The sequence below is a fragment of the Sinohyriopsis cumingii genome, chromosome 18 (assembly GCF_028554795.1).
Source record: "Sinohyriopsis cumingii isolate HCF-2022 chromosome 18, ASM2855479v2, whole genome shotgun sequence".
Classification (NCBI taxonomy): Eukaryota; Metazoa; Mollusca; class Bivalvia; order Unionida; family Unionidae; genus Sinohyriopsis; species Sinohyriopsis cumingii.
Window position 1 is genome coordinate 36,034,666 of NC_142978.1, and position 17,969 is coordinate 36,052,634.

At 33.4% G+C, this 17,969-nt stretch overlaps 1 protein-coding gene across 1 annotated transcript in view; it reads left to right on the top strand.

Moving 5' to 3' along the window:
• LOC149776399 (serine/threonine-protein kinase Nek10-like) overlaps positions 1 to 17,969 on the top strand; it is a 130,873-nt gene that overhangs the window by 20,902 nt on the left and 92,002 nt on the right. Inside the window, exon 2 of the mRNA XM_089940776.1 lies at positions 816 to 948. Within this exon, the coding sequence (XP_089796902.1) occupies positions 908 to 948 (41 nt within the window). The 5' untranslated portion in view covers positions 816 to 907. The remainder of the gene's footprint in view (positions 1 to 815; positions 949 to 17,969) is intronic.

Here is a 17,969-nt window from a genome sequence, read left to right on the forward strand (position 1 = left end):
CACTCGAATATATCTGTATGTACCAGTAATCTAGCTGTGTCTCACCTGTATATACCAGTAATCTAGCTTTGTCTCACCTGTATGTACCAGTAATCTAGCTTTGTCTCACCTGTATGTACCAGTAATCTAGCTGTGTCTCACCTGTATGTACCAGTAATCTAGATGTGTCTTACCTGTATGTACCAGTAATCTAGCTGTGTCTCACCTGTATGTACCAGTAATCTAGCTGTGTCTCACCTGTATGTACCAGTAATCCAGCTGTGTCTTACCTGAATAAGCAAGCAACACTCTGAGTTCATTTTGACAAACTTTATTATTATTTAGCAACATTATGGTACTCAAGTTTATATTTGTACAGAAAAGATTTGACAGTGTCCCTTGGCTTTCCTTTACACACAAGACATTATTTAATTAATTAATGTTGGAAAATATGGAATAATGGTGCATTTATTGATGACATGATTCTGTATATCATTTATTACCCATCTCTGGTGCAGTTGATTGCTTTAATTCTTGGTTTTCAACATACATGTATTTGATAAATAGCTTGTTTTTGAAACTTAAATTTCTTTCCTGACAAACTGTCAAACAATGAAGCATTTTTTTGCCATGATAAGTATTCATCATTCTTTCAGTTGTCATGGCTGTTATCATCACGATTGTCACCATCTTGATGATATCATGTGACATCATCAACACCTTTGCTATCGGTCTCTCATTGTTATTAATTTGGTAGTGTTGGTAGCAGTGATGGTAGTGGTAGTTACAATTGTTATAGCATATTTAGACTGTATCTCTGTATTTCTTCATTATAGGTGTATTAGCTACGTGTTGCATCATGTGACTTGATCAAAGGCAATCCTGCCGCTGCCCTTGTCAGCCCCTACCTCTCCATCCAGGATTAACTATGCCCACCTCCATTGAGGCCATAGAAACAGACATAGCACAGTAAGTAATCTAGATACTTTGGCCAGGTAACCAAGGCAATTTTCTGTGGAATACACAATAGCTGCAGCAGCAAAGCATGAATAATAATGACTACTCCAGCCATATTCTGTGAATTTTTAATGGTATTTAACTCGTATGGTCATAGACTAGAATAGCTTATAGGATGGTCTGTTGTCCATTATCCATCAGTTATCTGATGTCCACCTGTTGGCTTAAGTTTGTTATCGCTACTTCTTCTATACTTTGAGGATTGTCTTAAAACTTTACATACACATTTATCCTATTGTCTGTTTGGTCCTAATTGAAAATGGTATTGCACGTACATCCAGTATGACCACCACATTAGTAGCAATAATAATAATGATAACAACAACAATAACAATAATGTCTTTATTTCAAGAGAGTAACTGTATTAGTTTTATACAACTAATCTCCCTTCAGGCCCTTAACTAGAAAAATGGATATATATATATATATATATATGTGTGTGTGTGTGTGTGTATATATATATATATATATATATATATATATATATATATATATATATATATAATTGAATTCTTGAGAATCAAGTTATTGCTTTATCCTGAATGGTGTTGCTTGGATATCCAATATGGCGACTATGACAACCATCTTGAAATTCTTTTGATTTCTACTTCCCCTAAATGGCTAGTCATATCTGTTTTATCAGCATGTTTTTGTTATACTGAAAGACATCTTTACTGTGTCTAAGTTGATTCCAGATGAAAACTATGCTGATCTCCGTATAGCAGCAATCTTTCTTGTCATCACTAGTCCTCCAGGATGGATAGTCATATCAGCATTGGGTTTTCACTGAAAGACTTATTGAGTAAATACAGTATTTTATTTGATGTATAATTTATACATTGTGCACTTTTTGGATAAAATTGGTGAGGCTTAAACTCATCAAAATAAAGACATCAACACACTAGAAGGGTTAACCACCTTTGCCTATGGTTGTGTGGAATACGTGCAATACCATTTTCAATTAGGACCAGGTTGTGTGGAATAAAGAATATACAAGATTTATTTTCCAACTAATTAACCCATTAAGTTAAACAGTAACAAGACATCCGACATGCATAGTGTAAGTTCTAAGAAAAAAATTGTGGTTATACATGTGATTCTGCTGGCACTAGGACAAAAATGCTGTCTTGAATGTTGTCTAATGCATATACTGTGTTATAACTGAAATCTGCAGTTTTTGAATATCAACAAATTCTAAAATAAAACCCCATTAATTTTACATGTTCTCTCCTCATATTACTTAAGCAAGTCAAAGTCAGTCTGCTGGGGACTGGATCTGTTCCACCGGTACAATGACCAATGCACCAGTTGGCTACCAAGAATACCTTTTATATATTAGTATAATTAGCAAAACTAAATATATAAAAACATATTCTAACTTATTTTAAGAATGTAATAAGAACAAATACCCCCCCATGTAAATGAATATGTTTGTTTTTAAAACTAACCATATTAAAAAATAAATATTTGTTCTAGAACCTATCACTTTAACAAAAAATATAGTAATGCCCTTTCTTTATTAAGGGGTTTATATGTTTTTATTACTTTGTTTGAATTTTGTATATAATTTGAATATAAAATGAGGAAATGTAACTATTTTAAGTTCTGTCCTCACCCCATCCATTAAATATTAAGTGACCCATTACATTTATGATATTTCACATAATGGCATTAAGCATTTTACTGAAGAGTCCATTAATGAAAAGAAACTAAGTGGTATGAGGGGGAAGAAATAACTAGAGGTGGAAACTAATTTTTTTTTTGGGGGGGGGCAAATAACTAGTGGGATAAAGAATCAGCTAGCCAATTTTCTTTCCTGGGGATGGCTGATTCTTCATCTTGAGGGATTTTAAGCAGGGGAAAGAATTGGCTGTTACACTGGGTTGGGTTTCTCCACTCCAAATTTTGTCTGGTTTCCTCACCCCTCTCTCACCCCATTTTTTGTCAACCATAAAACTTGTTTTATCTGGTTTTTAAAAAAATTAATTTTATAAATGACACCAGGAAATACAGGTGGGTGGAACCCAACCCAGAAAGATTAAATTTGTTCTTAAAACCTGGTCAGGCTAGGTATTTCTGGTTGATGCAAACCCCAACTGGGTCTGGGTGGCCAGCCTGTGTACACATTTATCCGTATACTTATCCATTGTGAAATACGGGTACAATTACTGAAAATATAAAAATGGTTCAATGATTTCTTTTTAAAAAAGCTGCTGAGCAGAAGTTGATCAAATTTGATCGAAAGTGTTTGGGTAATAAGGGCTTTCCAACTGTCACAAACGATACCGATTCACCATCAGATATGGCCACCATTACTAAAAATGGAAGTTCCATTAATCAACTTCTCAAAAATCACTCAGATGAATCATATCAAATTTGACAGAAAGCATCCTGGTATAAAGGGCTTTACAGTTTACACAAAAGATTATACATAGTCATTAAATATGCCAACTCTTACTCAAATAGAATCCTGAATAAATTCTTATAAAACAAACACTTAGAAGACTTTGATGAAAATTGACAGAAAGTGTCTGAAAACCTTGACAGATTTGGTACAAATGATGCTGATCTTTCTTCAGATGTGGATGTCATTAGTAAAAGTTTAGATACAACGTTACGTCAAAAAACTGCTGAACATAATTTGAACACCGACACAAATCATCCTGGCTAAAGGACCATTTTAGTATTTGATAAATTTTGCTGATGTGCCATTCAATATTGATGAAGATACAAAAACTAGAGTAACCTTGATAATTGTTTTGATAAATGTCATCAACAGCAGTGGAATAAATATCACAGAAAGCAGCCTATTGGTGTATTTTTGTATTGCCAGTTGGAATTATATTTGGCCTCTTGATTTAAATTTTGACCAGAAAGAGGGGCAGTTGTGTTTATTATGGCTTGAACAAAAAACTAGGTTGATTAATTGTTATGTGACAGGTCCATTTGTTATCCTTTGACAATTTTGATGAATTTATTTATCCCCCCTACAGAGTGTCAGCATTCATTCATTGTGCATACAGGTTATGATGAGATGGCATTGAACAATTCAAGCAACACATGTATTTGCATACAGTAATCCTTTCAAATTTAAGGCATGAGTTTTAGGCTGGGTATTCTAAAGATTTTTATACAATATTTTCATACTGATAAAAAGTTGTACTTTCTTTTATATTTCTTTGAGCAGGAGTAATGATTACCATGAACAAATTTGCCAGTGTTGACTGCTGCTAAGCTTAATGTTGGTCATGTTGATTATCCTGGGTTAAGTTTTCTTGTCCTTGGTTTATCATGGTTTAAGTTTTCTGGTCATTTTGATTATCCTGGGTTAAGTTTCCTGGTCATTGGGGTTCTTCTGGTTAAAGTACAAAAATCAGAAGAGCTGCAGTTTGAGTCTTTGTTAGAAAAATCTTTAATCATTCCCCTAAACATATACAGTATATACCAGGGGTCTCAAAAACATGACTGTGCACCACATGTGGCCCGCCAAGCCCGCAAAATTATTGGCGTCACAAGGTATTGTGAGATAATAAAGGTGGCATGGCCCTTGGGCCATAAATTTGTTCTACCAAAAACCCACTAACATTTTCACTCAAGGTTGAATCATTCATGAAAATATATTTCTTGCACAAGAAACATATTTTCAAGTTTATCATGATGTTTAAACTCTGCAAAGAAAACTATCCTATATTTTCCTTTTAAATTCCTGTGATTGTTTACAAAATACAATGTATTTGTAGCAGTAATTAGAATGTTTACAGTAAATGCTAAGTACTGGAACTATGCTGATAAAGCAAATCAATATTTGCTAATAATGCATTGTGACTGGGTCAGATAAATCTTGGTAATTGATTTCGCTGTCTCACCTGTATTATCAGGTGTACCATGTATGCAAACCAGTGAAGGTAACCACTCTTTTAAGGCTACACATACTGTATACATGTTAAATTTACATTTATAAGACTCCTGCATTTTTAACCCATTTTTAGAATCTCTCTTTTTCTCTCCACCACTCTTGCAAAGAAGACAAAAACTCCAGCATTTTGTTCCTGTAGCAAGGAATATGATTTTTTGCCCTGTATTGCAAGATCTCCAACATTTAATTGGATACATAGCAAGCAGTGTGATTTTGTAAGCTCTGTATTACATTTTTTTTACTGCAGGTTAAAAATGAGAGAAAATGAATATATTAGAAACTTGCCAGCTAGCTCTTCTTGGAAATGGTATCTGAGATTGGAGAAAGATCACTTTAAGTAGTGGGTTATCATGTTAGAGTCATACAGAGTATACTGTAAATTTATGTTACCTTCTTCATAGTAAATAAAAAGATATTTAAATATCGGGTATTTATTAAAGTGGACAAAGGTAGGGCTTGCAGATATTATGCACAATTTAAATGCATTCAGCTGAACTTCTAGCATAAGTATTTAGCTCACCTGTCTGTTAGGCAAAGTGAGCTTATGGTAATGGTGCTGGGTCCATTTTGTGTCATGGTCAGTTAACATTTGCTATTAAATTCAGCTTCTCGTCAAAACACAAATGGACCAATTTCAACCCAATTTAATAAAAGTTATGCTTTCAAAGAGAGCTTTCAAATATGCAGGTGATGTCAGTCTGACATCAAATTTTGCTTCCATTACTCAAAAAATCAGCACCCAAAATAATTTCTTTTCAAAAACCAGTCAACATTATTTGACAAAATACAATAAAAAGCATAATGTGTTAGTGACCTTTCCAGTTGATACAGTTTATGCTGATCTGCCATTGGATGTAGCCACTGTTACTAAAAACAATATTTTTTAAAACAACTTTTCACAAACCTCTTTAAAGAATTTAACCAAATGTAATAACTATCATCCTAACTATAAGGAGTTAAAATTTTTAGGTGAATGGTTATTCTGCCATCAGATTTGGCTACTGTTGCTAAAATTAAAAAATCCTTTAAATAACATCTATAAAAAAAGCTGTTCAGCTGAATGGTGCCAAATTTGACAAGCATTGTGGTATGAAATGCTTTAATTGTTGTTCAAATAATGCTGATTTTCCCTTCAATATGGCCATCATTTCTAAACATATAAAAACATTTAATTACTTATTAAAATCTGCCATTAAGAATTTGACCATATTTAACAAAAAATATCTTCAGTACCTTTCAAGTTCGTACACATAATGCTGATTCTTGAATAATAAGGCTGCATCTTTAAAAGCATTACTTAAGAAAACTACTAAACAGAATTTGACCAAATTTATCTGACCAAATTCCGTCATTAAAAGCTTTGATTTTTGCAAATGATGATCTGCTGTAAAATGTCTACAATTACTGAAAATACAAAATCCATTGAAGTACTTTTTCTCAAAATTACATAACAGAATTTGACCAAATTTGACAGAAAGTGCCATGGACTTTTGGGCTCTCAGTTTTGTACATGTAATTCAGACTTGCCATCAGATATGGCCACCATTACTATAAATAGAAAATTCTTGAATCAATTTCATTGCCATTAACCACTGAACAGAATTTGCCAAATTTGGTGGAATGCATCTGGTCAGAAATGGCTTTTAATTATATGCAAATGATAATGATCCACTATCAAACATGGTCACCATTACAAAAAAGTAAGAAAATACTTTAAATAAAGTCTTAAGATGGCTTAAGAAGTTTTTATCAAATTTAACAAAAAGTATCCTGGCATGAAGAATTTATAATGATGTGCAAATGATCCTTTTATTTGCCATCAAATATGGCAGCCATTACTAAAATTTGAAGATCTTTTAAATGACTTCTCAGAAACCACTCAGCAGTATCTGACTACCTCTGACAGAAAGCATTATAAGTTTTGTGCAAATAAAGCTGATTCATCATCATTATTTGACTACCTCTGACAGAAAGCATTATAAGTTTGTACAAATAAAGCTGATTCATTATGAGTATTTGACTACCTCTGACAGAAAGCGTTATAAGTTTGTACAAATAAAGCTGATACATCATCAGTATTTGACTACCTCTGACAGAAAGCATTATAAGTTTGTACAAATAAAGCTGATTCATCATCAGTATTTGACTACCTTTGACAGAAAGCATAATAAGTTTGTGCAAATAAAGCTGATTCATCATCAGTATTTGACTACCTCTGACAGAAAGCATTATAAGTTTGTACAAATAAAGCTGATTCATCATCAAATATGGCCACCTTTATTAAAACTAGAACATCATTTAAACAACTTTATCAATTAAAAAAATGTCAGATGACAGAATTTGATCAAATTTGACAGAAAGCGATCTGACATGAAAAGCTTATAAGTTTGTACAAATAAAGCTGATTGATTCATCACCAGTAGAAATATTTAAAAATGTCTTCTCCAAAAGTCTCTCAACAGATTTTGACCAAATGTGATAATAAAACTTTTCAACAACTTTATCTGTGAATAAATGAAAAAAAGATTTTGACCAACATTGACAGAAAGTATCCTGGCATAAAGTCCATACAGTACAAAAAGACAACATTGACAGAAAGTATCCTGGCATAAAGTCCATACAGTACAAAAAGATACTTTGAAACGGTTGCTTTTATAACATATGCGGTTAGCCGTATTGGTAAACCTTCTGATGAAATCATCCTAAAGAGCCAGATTTATTGGCCAACTGTTATTGTTGTTAGCTTCTATGCAGATGTCAGTCATGTTGGCCAACTGTTCTTGGTGTTAGCTTCTATGCAGATGTCAGTCCTCTTGGCCAACTGTTCTTGTTGTTGGCTTCTGTGCTGATGTCAGTCGTGTTGGCCAACTGTTCTTGGTGTTGGCTTCTATGCAGATGTCAATCATGTTGGCCAACTGTTCTTGTTGTTGGCTTCTGTGCAGATGTCAGTCATGTTGGCCAACTGTTCTTGTTGTTGACTTCTATGCAGATGTCAGTCATGTTGGTCAACTGTTCTTGTTGTTGACTTCTATGCATATGTCAGTTCCGTTGGCCAACTGTTCTTGGTTTTGGCTACTATGCAGATGTCAGTTCTGTTGGCCAACTGTTCTTGTCATTGGCTTCAATGTAGATATCAGTCATGTTGGCCAACTGTTTTTGTTATTGACTTCTATGCAGATGTCAGTCATGTTGGCCAACTGTTCTTGTTGGCTTCTATGCTGATGTCAGTCGTGTTGGCCAACTGTTCTTGGTGTTGGCTTCTATGCAGATGTCAGTCCTCTTGGCCAACTGTTCTTGTTGTTGGCTTCTGTGCTGATGTCAGTCGTGTTGGCCAACTGTTCTTGGTGTTGGCTTCTGTGCAGATGTCAATCATGTTGGCCAACTGTTCTTGTTGTTGGCTTCTGTGCAGATGTCAGTCATGTTGGCCAACTGTTCTTGTTGTTGACTTCTATGCAGATGTCAGTCATGTTGGTCAACTGTTCTTGTTGTTGACTTCTATGCATATGTCAGTTCCGTTGGCCAACTGTTCTTGGTTTTGGCTTCTATGCAGATGTCAGTTCTGTTGGCCAACTGTTCTTGTCATTGGCTTCAATGTAGATATCAGTCATGTTGGCCAACTGTTTTTGTTGTTGACTTCTATGCAGATGTCAGTCATGTTGGCCAACTGTTCTTGTTGGCTTCTGTGCAGATGTCAGTCATGTTGGCTAACTGTTCTTGTTGTTGACTTCTCTGCAGATGCCATTTCTGTTGGCCAACTGTTCTTGTTGTTGGCTTCTATGCAGATGTCAGTTCTGTTGGCCAACTGTTCTTGTTGTTGGCTTCAGTGTAGATATCAATCATGTTGGCCAACTGTTCTTGTTGTTGACTTCTATGCAGATGTTAGTCATGTTGGTCAACTGTTCTTGTTGTTGGCTTCTATGCAGATGTTGGTCATGTTAGCCAACTGTTCTTGCTGTTGGCTTCTATGCAGATGTCAGTTCTGTTGGCCAACTGTTCTTGTTGTTGGCTATGTCAGTCATGTTTGTGATATCAGAGACACATGGCTATGTCCTAGATTTGACCCTGATCAAACATTCTTTTACTGAACAATATCCATCCATTTTAATCAGTATATACGAAATTAGTGTTAGTGACATCATTGGTACCACTGACTTGAATTTTGTATAAAGAACTTGTAGGATGAATACATGTATCATTATGATTTTGAGCTAAGACCTAAGGTTCAAATAGTAATACTACTGGTTTTATATGTTAGTAGGTATGGTAGTTGAACTTTATGATTAATTAAAACAAACATCTTTCATGGTAAATTCATTTACTGTGAATTGCTAGTGAGCTTGGTTGCATTTCACCATCATTCATTAACCTAGGTGTATCAGATTTAATGGCAAACAAAATCTGAAAGCCTGAATAATTAAGTGTTCCTTTTGCTCATTCAGCAAAGTTTGTTTTATGACTGTTTTCCTTAATGAATTATTAAATAGGCTGTTTCATTAAGGAATATATTGCATTATTAAGGGGGTAATTTTCAATTAGGATGATGTGGTGGACTGTAAATGCAGGAAAAGGAAATTCTATACTAATATTTCAGATAAGACTTCTACAAAATTGGAATTGATTAGTTAGAAAGATGTAAATTAGATGCAGACTTAAGAGATTGGTCCTAATTTATCCCATGGCAACTGTGCCAAATGTGTTAGAAAACAATTTAAAGAATTATTCAGAAATCCATCAGGTATTCTGGAAAATAATTTTATTTAGAGATTTGTAAGTGGATTCATCTTTCTACTACCATGACCAAATAAGTTTTAAAAATCCGGATGATCATCTTTAATCTTAACTACTTTCCATGTAAATAAAAATAGCTTACTCAAAACTTAATTAAAATCTTCATTTGAAGCATATTCATTCATTCTTTTAGTACAGCATTGACACTAATTGCAACTATACTTGTATTATTAAAGTCAGAATTCTCTGACTTTCACTTTATGCCTCTAGTTTATATTAATTAGAATTTCCAACAACTTCTAAATTGACAAGAAGTTTAAGGTTAAGAAAATTGGAAGTGGTTTCAAGTTATTTAAAAAATGTTAAAATATAAAACATTGAAAAAATGTAATGCTTCTTTTTTCTTGAATGTTTTTTTAAAAAAAAATACATTTTATATTTTATGAAATTAATGGGAGTTTTAGTACACATTCTATATTTTTTGAAAATATCTTTCCCAGGGAGGTCCTCAAATCAGTGTTAAAATATTGCACTGAACCGTACAGGTAACAAAAGTATGTGACCAAGATCAAGACATAAAGGATTGAAGCAGCAGGACATGTATATATTTGCACCTGTCTAGCCTAATTTAACTTATTTATGATACACTGTTACTTAGCATATTTCCAATCTTTTTGAGCTGCCTAGTTTGTATTAAAATATGACTGAATTTCTGTTGTACAGAAAGTAGATTAACAAAAGAAAAAAATGTGCAAGTGATCAAGTACAAATAAATATACACTTGAGGATTTTATGCTTGGTTGGTTTTTAATGGCACTTTATTTGGCTGTATATTTTACAATGTCGAGGAAATAGGAGCTAAGTGCCTTCCCAATGACACACAGAGGTAGCTAACCCAGGTTGGCCTGGATGGGTATCAAACCTAAGGCCCTTGGATTATGAGTCACATGCTCTACCAGCTGAGCTACACTGGCTTCGGTCTGATTTGTTATTGTTGTGGGGATTAACGCCATTTTTCAGCACAAGATAGGCTATACATGGCAGCCAGTATAACTGGTGGAGGAGAAACCCTGGAAAACTCCAGGAAGAACCACCAACTCACGAGAAGCTACTGGCAAGTATTCTCACATACCCATGTTAGTCAAGTATGAGACTTAAGCCCACGCAGACAAAGGTGAGATATATATGACAGTGATCCTGAATGGTTAACTCTTTAGACCACTCAGCCGTTTGGGGCCCGGGTCTGATTTGAAGTGAAAACATGTTTAATGGAAGTACAGTGCAGCATACCATGCGTATTCAGTTATAAGACACGTCCAGCTGCAAACAGCACAGACCCAGATCTGCTGTTGCATAAAGCACTGGCAGATCTAGGTCTATGTTGTTTTTTTTAGGAGTAATCAGTAGAACAAATAGCATAGACCCTGTGCAGGCACATTATACCATGGCAGATCAGGCTGTTTGTTGTTTGCAGTTTAACTTGACTTGTGAGTGAGTATATGTGATACCATTGAAATAAATCTTAATTTTGCATCTTTTCAAGTAGCTTTGATATTTAAAATTAAACCTGCAGTTATTTCTCATACTTCATTTTAAATGGAGCTCTTTTGAGTGTGATGAATATAATTTACAACTGTACTATTTTCTTAAAAATTGAGCATCCACATTGATATTGATACATACAGCTCATCCACCCGCTATGTAAACAGTGAATGCCCCCAGCAATCAGTGGAGTCATTGTTGTAGATTTTCTACTTCACAGCTGACATTCTACCTGCTTTTACTTGAACTTTCCAGTACCAATGGCTGCAAATTGTTTTACCTAATTACACCCTTTGTCAATTTTAAAATTACAGTGTGGCCTTTGTCAATTTTAAACAGGCTGTTACTGATTGGATAACAGTAAAGAGGATGTAATTAGATAGGCCCAAACTTGTTTGGGTCAGAGGAGGACAAGTGGGTTTTTAAACCTAGTATATAGTCCCGAATTTAAATCTTGATAAAAGGCTTGAGGTGTCCATTGCACTGTGCTACAACACCTGAGTTGACAGCCGTGGTAAAATAATGGACAATGGATAATTTATATGGTTTTGGGATAAATAATGAGAACATGAAACTGGTGACAAAAAAATTACTGGTAATTGCAACATCAGCATAGATGAGGGATCATTTCAGTGGCCAATTTAATTGATGTCTCATCAATAAATTCCTCATTTGGAGTTTTAAGACTGATGTTAAATTACAGAGAAAGACCCCAGTTTAGATTGCCTTTCATCCTGGAATGTTCCAAATCAAAAACTTGTTGTAGGAAGGAGCAGTGTAAATCAAACATGAATGCTGTGGATAAAAGACCAAGTAATATTTCATTTCAAGGAAATTTCCAAACAGTTCTTCCACCTATTAGTCTGAGTGCTTCTCTTCCTATGACAACAAGACTGTAAGTATGAATCGTTGGCATCTCAAATGTAATTGCTTAAATCTGTCTTTATCAGACCTCATTTTAACTGATACAAGTCTTCAGTTTAAGCCCTGAATCAAGACATTTGATTTGTCATTTTAAGTCACACTTAAATTTCAACCGTTTAGATTGTTGGATTCCATTCATGACTTTTTGTCCAGGTTTTTGAAATCAAGTTTAGTTTGTATTATTTTTAGAATATTTAGCTTAAGACGTAAGAGATTTTATTTAATGTAACATGACCAACATTTAACCATGCAGAGGTAATACTCCTACAAATGATAACTAGAAACAGTTATAAATTGAAGAACAAGAGTATCTTTTATATAAGCACCCACATGTCTTTCTTTCTGTGTATAATGTTTGTCAAACAAGAAGTTATGGCATCCAATTTTTATTTTACTTTTTTGCTATTTTTATGTTCAAACTTTCTATTAAACTTGCTCACCCCAAGTTTTTATTTTTTCTTGGTGTCCTAGAACTTGCAATTAACCTAGTTTTAAATATAAAGATTCTTATGTTACGTGTTTAGGCTCTAATAAACAACAACAGAAGAAAGAGTGAAAACAACAAGCTTTGAAAAATGTAACAAATAATTTATTTTCCCTTGAAAAACACTGTAAAAATGAGAGAAAAAACCATACGGTTTTAAGAATCAAATCCAAAAATAATCCAAGAATAATCCAAAAATTAAATTTTGGAAGTCCTAATAATGAAATGTTCTAAGGAATTAAAGTTTGAATCCCAACGAAATATCCAAAATGGAAAATGATGACGTATACTGTACTCTTTGTATTATGGATGTGTCTACAGTTCTTTCCTGATTCACAAGCAGTATTCCAGTGTTTGAATTTTAAAATAAAATTTAAAGAAAAATCTTTGTCCTAGAATTCTGTATGAGCAATCAAATATTTCCAGGAAAAAGAATCTATTAAAATCCAAATAATTTGAATAAAAATTGAAATATAACTCCAAACTGATCACAACAAAAGGAACACCTTTACTTCCCAGTGTTTAGAAGCCCGACTGAATAATTTCTCTACAGACAAAGGTTACACTGTAACTTGAGATGCAAAACAGATTCTCGGATGAGGGTCATCTCTCCAGAATTTTCGAGAATAGTGTAGAAGTATTTACATCTAAAAGCGTGTAGTCCCAGTGAGCCTCAATTTCACTGTTATCATTCACACATTAAAAATGGATAAAAAAATAAGTTGTTTACATGATTCTCAATCAAGGTCAGGAACTAGGTCAGTATAAAATACAAAATTTGGTGTTTACAACTAACAGTCAGGTCAGACTAATTTCTGGAAAATATCAAATTCCTAGTAAACAAAATTACATTACTTTGACTTAAAAATAAAAAGATTTTAAAATTTACAAACAATTAAATTAAATCAGATATAAATTAAACCAAAAATGCATAACAAGATGCATATGCATGACTTGAAAAGTTGGGACATTACCATACCTTGATGCATGTATTCTTAAAAGAAAGATTTACACAGACAATGAAACATTATTTCAAGATCCGTATATGATACAGAATGTTGGGACATTACCATACCTGGATGCATATATAATTAGAAGAAAGATTTACACAGACAATAAAACATTATTTCAAGATCCGTATATGATATACAGAAAGCTGAGAGATTACTGTACCTTGAAGCATATATAATTAGAAGAAAGATTTACACAGACAATAAAACATTATTTCAAGATCCGTATTATATGATATACAGAAATCTGAGAGTTTACTGTACCTTGAAGCATATTTAATTAGAAGAAAGATTTATACAGACAATTAAACATTATTTTAAGTTCCATATATGATATACAGAAAGCTGAGACATTTCCATACCTTGATGCATATATATATTTAAAAGAAAGATTTACACTGACAGTAAAACTTTATTTCATGATTTGTACAAGGTCCCTTCTTGGATCTTGATATGAAAATCAGAAAACATATAACCAGGCATCATGCATTCTTTTTATTATTCAGTGATTGAAATTCACAAACATGGGGTCACAGAATTGTCTCAGATCATTTTTTGTTTTAAATTATTTATATTATTTGTTCAAATAACATTAATAAACAATGAAGGTGTTTACTTTTGTAGTTAAATGACAACCCAGCTCATGCATTTCCTTATATCATACTTCCTAGACCATCAGGTTGTTCTCTGCCATTTTATTCTCACATGACTGGTGACCAGAGAGAAGAAAAAAGAAATGTGCAGAACAACGTGTTAGCCTGTCTATACATATATGGTTGAAATCGTAACTTTGAGCATCAGAATCCGTGCTTGTTAGAGTATATGTCAGATAATTTCCTGATTTAATTAAAATATAAGGGTATCTTCTATACAGATATGTATCTGAATGTAACCTTTACTTTTGTAAAATGATCACTTGGTTTGCAAGTCAATAAAGAAATCACTATGTATGTATGGATGGATGGATGGATGGATGCATGCATGCATGCATGTATGTTTGTATGTATGTATGTATGTATGTATGGATGGATGGATGGATGGATGCATGCATGCATGCATGCATGGATGGATGTATGTATGTATGTATGTATGTATGTATGTATGTATGTATGTATGTATGTATGTATGTATGTATATAAGTATACATGTATGGCATATAAGTAAAATAAAGGTTATATAGTGCCAATTAAATGGCTAGTTTGATAAATGTAATGGTATAAATGAAGAGTGAGAAGCATATCAACTTTTTTGGGTCGGCATGACCCTGCAAGTTTCAGCAATAGTAAATTAAGTCGGAATGTTCTTTTATCAACAATGAACATGTAGGTTTTAAATTTATGAATCACCGTAAGCAGCTCTGGTATTTCTATTGAACAATTTTTTATTAGTTGATGAATTTCAATGTCATTGACCAAACTATACCCTATTGAATTTCCTTCCAACAGGAAAATGACGACATGAATAATGAACAACTGAAGTAAAGATTTCAAAACCTTACCATTAAACCACAAAGGTGCACTTAACCATTACATTTTTCAGTTGACAGTTATTCACAAAGTACGCATAACTGTATCCTATTCAGTTTCACCGTTATAGCCACCATGGTTGGTTATTACCTGTATGATATATTGTTCATTCAAAAGGTAGTACGTGTTGGCAGTTACTGGATTTGATAGACCAAAGCAACATGCTAGGACATGTTTTTAATTAGCTTTTCAATGCTGATATGGAGAAACTGTGCATGTGAACAGATTATGTCTTTTACTCATATTGATTCTAAAATAAATGATAGGAGGCCACAAAATACAAGCATGTTTTTATGTAAAAGTGAACTTGCGAGTGTGTATAGAGTGTATAGTCATTGTTGCCATTCTAATATGACAAGATTGTGTAGGTAAACTAGTACACTAATTGTTAATTTGAAGAAGGTAGTTATTTTTAAAATGTAAATCTAATCATGAAGTCGTTAGTACAATGACAAGTGTAGACACTGAAATCAGTAATCTGGTAGTGCCAGTTAACATATTTGTATGTAGGCTGTTGACTTTTTGACATCTGTATGTAGGCTGATGGTTGACTTTATGACATTTGTACATGTAGGCTGTTGACATTATAACATTTGTATTTAGGCTGTTGACTTTATGACATTTGTATGTAGGCTGTTGATGTTATGGCATTTGTATGTAAGCTGTTGATGTTATGACATTTGTATGTAGGCTGTTGACTTTATGACATTTGTTTGTAGGACATTGATAATGACATATTTGCTTGTGGGCTTTTCATTTTATGGCATAATATTTTATGAGCTTTTCATTTTATGGCATATTTTTCGTGGGCTTTTCATTTTATAGCATTTTTTTGTGGGCATTTCATTTTATGGTGTATTTGTTTGTGGGCTTTTCATTTTGTGGCATATTTGTTTGCTGTCAACTGTGTTACATATTTGTAGACTATACTGACATTTCATTGTAGGTTGCTGATTATTACATATTTGTAGACTGTTGACTGACATTTCATTTTAGGCTATTGACTTACATATTTGCAGACTGTTGACTGACATTTTCACTGTAGGCTGTGTATTCTATTACCTGTTTGTTTGTAGGATGTGAATGTTGACTGACATATTGTATACTTTTGACTTGATTCATATTTCTTTGTAGGCTGTTTACTTGAGTACATATTTGTCTGTCAGGCTATTGAGTGTAACATTTGTTTGTAGGCTGTTGACTATTACATTTTTGTTTGTGTGCTGTTGACTATCACATATTTGTTTGTGCAGTTGACTCCATTACATATTTGTTTGTGGGCTATTTACTCTATTACATATTTGTTTGTGGGCTGTTGACTCTATTACATATTTGTTGGTGCAGTTGACTCAATTACATATTTTTTAAAAATGTGGGTTGTTATGAATTACAAACTTGTTTGTTGGCTATTACATATATGTTTGCAGGCTGTTGACTCTATTACACATTTGTTTGTGCAGTTGACTCCATTACATTTTTGTTTGCATAGTTGACTCTATTACATATTTGTTTGTGCAGTTGACTCCATTACATATTTGTTTGTAGGCCATTGACTCCATGACACATTTGTTTGTAGGCCATTGACTCCATTACATATTTGTTTGTGCAGTTGACTCCATTACATATTTGTTCAGTCGACTCCATTACATATTTATTTGTGGACTGTTGACTATATTACATATTTGTTTGTGCAGTTGACTCTATTACATATTTGTTTGTGCAGTTGACTTACATACTTGTTTGTTGGCTGTTGACTATTACATATTTGCTTTGTAGGCTGTTGACTATTGCATATTTATTTGTGAGCTGCTGACTCGTGAATATTTGCTTGAGGGCTGGTGACTATTGCATATTTTATTGTAGGCTGCTGATTCTATTACATATTTGTTTGTGGGCTTTTGACTGTATTACATATTTGTTTGTGGGCTTTTGACTCTATTACATATATGTTTGTGGGCTGTTTACTCTCTTACATATTTGTAGGCTGTTGACTGTAGCATGTTTATTTGTTGGTTGTTTATTCATTACATATTTGTTTGTAGGCTGTTGACTATTTTATATTTGCTTGTGGGCTGTTGACACACAATAGCAGTGTCAGACTACATGTTGTACATAATGCTTTTTAGCACAGTGACATTAGATGCATGTGTATTTAATATTGAATAATAGGCACACAAAAAAACAAAATATGCATGGTTCTGGTTACATTGAAAAGAACTAGGGTAGGCAAGTCAGTACAAACTGTTTTTGGGGGTGGGGTGGATTGATTTAAATGAAGCAAAAACTAGAAATTGAGAATCATTCACATATTTTTAACCTTGAGATAATTATTACATCCCATTGTTAAAATTTTTTTTCTCCTGAATTTCTGTTTTCCAACTCCCCCCACCTTGCAAATAAATATAGGGTTGGCAGGAAAATATAGGGTCAGACAGGGAGCCAGAACCAAACACTTTCTTGTTTTCATGTAGATTTTATGGAAGATTTCACTGTCAGAATTTTTATTTTTCATGTGCACTCATTTCACAAAATGGTAAAATAAAATGTACACATTTTTTTTGAACTTCAAAGATATAATTATTTTTTTTGATGAAACGTTACATGAAATATTATAAATAAACTAGTGCTCTAATTGTAGATAATGCAGATTGGTTTACCTGTTTTCAGGTATGAAATCTGGACTGTAAGTCTTGAAAGAAAATGTGAAGACTTTGCTTCCTCTTTCCTTTAAATATAAGTAGACCAACAAGACAATATGAACATTGTATAACTTAACACATGCTTAGTGTATAACACTGTAAGTCAAAGTTTAAGCACAAACTTGAATTAAAGGGACACTTAAA